Source organism: Callionymus lyra, chromosome 13 (genome assembly GCF_982586985.1).
Source record: "Callionymus lyra chromosome 13, fCalLyr1.hap1.1, whole genome shotgun sequence".
Classification (NCBI taxonomy): Eukaryota; Metazoa; Chordata; class Actinopteri; order Syngnathiformes; family Callionymidae; genus Callionymus; species Callionymus lyra.
In genome coordinates, this window is record NC_141830.1 from 5,475,242 (window position 1) to 5,481,241 (window position 6,000).

Below are 6,000 nucleotides of genomic sequence, written 5' to 3' on the forward strand. Positions count from 1 at the left end.
CACATTCATGGAAAACCAGGTGAAACACAAGTTTGTCTCACACTTCAGTTGTGATTTCATTCTCATGGCTGCAGTTTGTTGCTTCTTCTCTTGTGAGTCGACTTTCCTCCACGACTGTCTGCAGCACTTTTGACGAGCAGTTCATGAAGCTCAATAAAAGAGAAGTTTTGAGCTGCATTGATTCATGAGTTCAGTTGAAGTCACCAAGAGTCACTAACTGCTGATAGAAACACACACAGCTGTGAGTGAAAGAATGATTGTTGAGGATCAACTAACAGTCTTTGACGACTCAAACATTCCCTCAATCATTGAATCAGTGACTCTTAAATCACTTGAAGTATTTTCTCTTATCAGTGACCTTCATCTGAGGCGCTCATATGATCCACGTGAATGTTGCATCACAAGAAAAACACTCAAATCAAACTTGACTTTTGATGAATATTTCCTCACGTTTGTTGTGTGTCAAGTTTCACAAGACTTCAGGTGGAGGAGAAGAAAAGTAGTTGCACTATTTAGAATTCTTCTTCTTGACTCAACAACTGAAGAGACTGTTGGTCGTCACATGATGCAAACTTCTTCAACAACAGATGGAATGATCTTGACATCAAGTTGTAGATTTCTTCATGAGTCCAACAGCACCTGTTTGTCCCACAGCAGCTGCACATGCACTATTCTGTGTTGAATGTAAAATATACATTCAATTTAAATACTGCAAACACTGCCATTAATTCTCTCCCTCTTTGTCTGTCTTTCACCAGCAGTTTCCACTGCTTCGATGATGACACCCAGCTCTACCTTTCATGCAAACCCAACTCGTCACTTCCACCCCCACACTGGAACTCTCTCTCCCTCTTTACAGCTCAGCTCAAACCCACCTGTATTTGTGATTTTATTGTATTTGTGATTTTATTGTGCAGTGACCTTGAGTCTCCTCAGAGGTGGTTTTAAATAAGATTTATTATTATTGTTATTTTCTTCTTCCTCTCATGTGTATAGATATACTGTATAGTTTTCTCTGCATATTTAATAAACCACTAGATGTTCTCATGTTGTTCCTGTTGTCTCTCACCTCTGATGCTTCTGTTCACCTTTGAAGTCAATCCTAAATCCCATAGACGCGTCACTCTTCAGAGACACACAGCTAGGAGCAGGTCCAGGTCCAGGTCCAGGTCCAGGTCCAGGTCCAGGTCCAGGTCCAGGTCCAGGTCCAGGTCCAGGTCCAGCAGATGTACGTAGCTTTGATCTGAACACACACAAGTCGCAGTGAGAAAGTATTTCCAGTATTTGAAGGTGTGATGTGTTACGACCTCCACTGATCAGATTTAGCCTCTAACAGGAAGGGTCAGTTCCATGCACTGTAACTGGGAGTTAAGTTTGGTTCTTTTGTTTGCATATTTTAAACGTTAACTCATTGTTGTAAAATTGTAGTTGTTTGCTTGGCCTGCGTTCTCTTGAGCAGCCTTTTCCTTTTGTTGCCTCTTTGACGGCTTTGAGCCAGTATTTAAGTTGATTATTTCAAAGTGTGGAAGTGAAGAGTGTTTTTCCCAATTTGTATTTTGCATTGGGTTTTGTATTATATTTTGGGAATAGACAGACAGACAGACAGACAGACAGACAGACAGACAGACAGACAGACAGACAGACAGACAGACAGACAGACAGACAGACAGACAGACAGACAGACATACAGACAGACAGGTCGTAACATAAATGGGAGTTCATCCAGGACAATAGTAAAAGTAATTCCTATAAGAAGAAATTCAATTGTATGGTTAAATTGTGTGATTTTTATCCTATTTGTGATTTTATTGTGCAGCGACCTTGAGTCTCCTGAAAGGTGGTTTCAGATAAGATTTATTATTATTATTATTTTCTTCTTCCTCTCATGTGTATAGATATACTGTATAGTTTTCTCTGCATATTTATATAACCACTAGATGTTCTCGTGTTGCTCCTGTTGTCTCTCACCTCTGATGCTTCTGTTCACCTTTGAAGTCAATTCCTACTCCCATAGACGCGTCACTCTTCAGAGACACACAGCTGGGAGCAGGTCCAGGTCCAGGTCCAGGTCCAGGTCCAGGTCCAGGTCCAGGTCCAGCAGATGTACGTAGCTTTGATCTGAACACACACAAGTTGCAGAGAAAATGATTCCAGTACTTGATAGTGTTACGACCTCCACTGATCAGATTTAGCTTCCAACAGGGAGGGTGAGCTCCATGCACTGTAACTTTGGTTCTTTGGGATGTCACAGTAATATACATATCAATGGCAACAATGAGCATTTCTGATGCTCTTAACATGATGTCTGCGTATATTCTGTTTGTGCACGTTTGTTTCGAAAGGCGGGAAAATTGGCAAGTTTATAAATGTGCCGATGGGAGGGGATTCCGACAGGTGTGGTGAGATCGTTGTTTTCCTAAAGAACCTGGCGCCTCATGTACTAAGAAGTTCGTAGATCTTCTACTAAATATGTCCGTAAGTCAAGTCAAATATGTATGAAGTCATAGTCCAACGTACCCGTTACATGACATGTGTACTCGTACTATTAAGTTGCATTGACGTAACTACATATTCATACTCGTAATCAAGAAGGTACACATGAGTGATTGAAGACTTGTAGTCGTAAAAGAGGAAAAAGAAACCTTGACTATATTGTCTAAGTTTACAAGTACAAGTTACTAAACACGACCTCTTGAATCTGCAGGTGTGAGTCACAGATTTTTTTTATCTAGACACTCGTAGCATGAGATCTGTACCTGTACTTCAAATGCACTTACATGTAACTACATACGGTGGGTACAGAAAGTAATCAGGCCCTTTTGATTTTTCACTCTTTGTTTCATTGCAGCCATTCGCTAAAATCATTTAAGTTCATTTTCTTCCTCATTAATGTTCACTTAGTTCCGCACCTTGACACAAAAAAACTGAAATGTAGAAGTTTTTAAAAATGTATTAAATAATGAAAACTGAAACATCACATGGTCATAAGTATTCAGACCCTTTGCTGTGACTCATATTTAACTGACGTGTCGTCCATTTCTTCTGATCCTCCTTGAGATGGTTCTACACCTTCATTGAGTCCAGCTGTGTTTCATTAAACTGACTGGATTAGGAAACACACTCCTGTCTATATAAGACCTCACAGCTCACAATGCATGTCGGAGCAAATAAGAATCATGACGTCGAAGGAACTGCCTGAAGAGCTCAGAGACAGAATTGTGGCAAAAGATCAGGCCAAGGTTACAGAATAATTTCTGCAGCACTCAAGGTTCCTCAGAGCACAGTGGCCTCCATAATCCTTAAATGGTTTGGAAAAGTTTGGGACGAGCAGAACTCTTCCTAGACCTGGCCGTCCAGCCAAACTGAGCAGTTTTTGGGAGAAGAGCCTTGGTGAAAGAGGTGAAGAAGAACCCAAAGATCACTGTGGCTCCAGAGATGCAGTGAAGACATGAGAAAGTTCCCGAAAGTCAACGATCACTGCAGTTCTCCACCAGTCAGGGCTTCATGGCAGAGTGGCCCCACGGAAGCCTCTCCTCAGTGTAGGACGTATGAAAGCCTGCAAAGAGTTTGTCAAAAAAACACGTGAAGGACTCCCAGACTATGAGAAATAAGATTCTCTGGTCTGAGGAGATCAAGATGGAACCCTTTGGCCTCAATTCTAAGAGGAATGTGTGGAGAAAACCAGGCACTGCTCATCAAGTGTCCAGTACTATCCAACAGTGAAGCACAGTGGACGCAGCTTCATGCTATGAGGGTGTTTTTCAGCTGCAGGGACGACTGGTTGCAATTGAAGGAAAGATGAATGCAAGTACAGAGATATCCTGGAAGAAAACCTTGAGTGCTCAGGACCTCAGACTGGGCCGAAGGTTCACCTTCCAACAAGACAATGACCCCGAGCACAACTAAATAACAAAGGAGTGGCTTCGGAACAACTCTGTGACCATTCTTGAATGAGACAGAGCCCTGACCTAAACCCAATCTAGCATCTCTGGAGACACATGGAAATGTCCGTCCATCAACGTTCACCATACAACCTAAGAGAACTGGAAAGGTTCTGCAAGGAAGAATGGCAGAGGATCCCCAAATACAGGTGTGAAAAACTTCTTTAACAGTTTTCTCCCGAGAACAGCCAGACTGACTGCAAAAAAAACAACACTGAACACTGTAAAAAAGAACGAGACACTACCTCACCTTAATCACATGCAATGTTCTGTGGTGAATGTAAAATATAGATTTAAGTGCAATATTGAAAACACTGCTTTAATTCTCTGTCTCTTTTCTTCTTCCTCTCATGTGTATAGATATACTGTATAGTTGTCTCTGCATATTTAATTAACCACTAGATGTTCTCATGTTGCTCCTGTTGTCTCTCACCTCTGATGCTTCTGTTCACCTTTGAAGTCAATTTTTCTTCCCATAGACGCGTCACTCTTCAGAGACACACAGCTTGGAGCAGGTCCAGGTCCAGGTCCAGGTCCAGGTCCAGGTCCAGGTCCAGGTCCAGGTCCAGCAGATGTACGTAGCTTTGATCTGAACACACACACGTTTCATTGAGAAAATGATTCCAGTATTTGAAGGTCTGACAGGAGAAGTGATCTTCTCACCTCTGAGCTCTGGTCTGACTGTCATGGTCTTCACCCAGAAGTTCTTTAGAGGGAGGATCTTCCTCCTCTGTGTCCACACACAAACACAAACACAACAGCATCATGGATCTGAATGTTTGTGTCACTTGTTTAAACACAACATCTCTTTGACTTTGTTCCACTTAAATTTTTTTTCATCTCTTTTTTTGCATGTTTTCATTTATTCAATCAACAAATTATCACGATGAAGATTCATTCATTCACCTCACGACCACGCTCTTGATTCATTCATTCACCTCACGACCACACTCTTGATTCATTTATTCACCTCACGACCACACTCTTGATTCATTCATTCACCTCACGACCACACTCTTGATTCATTCATTCACCTCACGACCACACTCTTGATTCATTTATTCACCTCACGACCACACTCTTGATTCATTCATTCACCTCACGACCACACTCTTGATTCATTTATTCACCTCACGACCACACTCTTGATTCATTTATTCACCTCACGACCACACTCTTGATTCATTCATTCACCTCACGACCACACTCTTGATTCATTTATTCACCTCACGACCACACTCTTGATTCATTTATTCACCTGACTACCACACTCTTGATTCATTTATTCACCTCACGACCACACTCTTGATTCATTTATTCACCTCACGACCACACTCTTGATTCATTTATTCACCTGACTACCACACTCCTGATTCATTTATTCACCTCACAACTTCACGCTTGATTCATCTCACAACCACACTCTTGATTCATTTATTCACCTCACGACCACAATCTTGATTCATTTATTCACCTCACGACCACACTCCTGATTCATTTATTCACCTCACAACTTCACTCTTGATTCATTTATTCATCTCACAACCACACTCTTGATTCATTTATTCACCTCACGACCATACTCCTGATTCATTTATTCACCTCACGACCATACTCTTGATTCATTTATTCACTTAGGACCACACTCTTGATTCATCCATTCACTCTTTCTGGGCAGACATGATAGATGGTAGACGGTGAGAAAGCCACTGACCTGTGAGCGGCTCTCTGCTCTGAAGACTTGTGTCCATGTTTGTAGGTGAAACTTCCAGGTGAGCTCAGCTCCTTCTGATCCAGACTCAGGGAAACACTGATCGATGAAACGCCCGTGAGTGAGGGGGGGTGTCCTGTCAGAGACCAACAGTGCAACATTGTTTGTTGTTGTTGATTCACATGGTTACAATATGCAAACAAAATATTGACCACGAGGGTCAAGACAAAGTGAAAATGTTCAAGTAGAGGAAAGAATCCAGGAGTGGTCAGGAGAGCTTCAACATGAGGGAGATTAATAATTTAATCCACCCTGATATAAATGTATTTTTTAATTTTAAAGTCAGTC

At 41.6% G+C, this 6,000-nt stretch overlaps 1 protein-coding gene across 2 annotated transcripts in view; it reads right to left on the minus strand.

The window, feature by feature from the left end:
• Window positions 1–5,788, minus strand: part of LOC148067034 (NACHT, LRR and PYD domains-containing protein 3-like) — a 42,980-nt gene extending 37,192 nt beyond the window's left edge. For both annotated transcript variants that reach the window (XM_087806491.1, XM_087806490.1), the window contains exons 1-5: window positions 5,656–5,788; window positions 4,605–4,671; window positions 4,375–4,530; window positions 1,969–2,118; window positions 1,070–1,243 (exon numbers count right to left, since the gene is read on the minus strand). In XM_087806491.1, the coding sequence (XP_087662617.1) occupies window positions 1,070–1,243; window positions 1,969–2,118; window positions 4,375–4,530; window positions 4,605–4,671; window positions 5,656–5,692 (584 nt within the window). In that variant the 5' untranslated portion in view covers window positions 5,693–5,788. The remainder of the gene's footprint in view (window positions 1–1,069; window positions 1,244–1,968; window positions 2,119–4,374; window positions 4,531–4,604; window positions 4,672–5,655) is intronic.
• Between the last annotated feature and the right edge of the window lie 212 nt (window positions 5,789–6,000).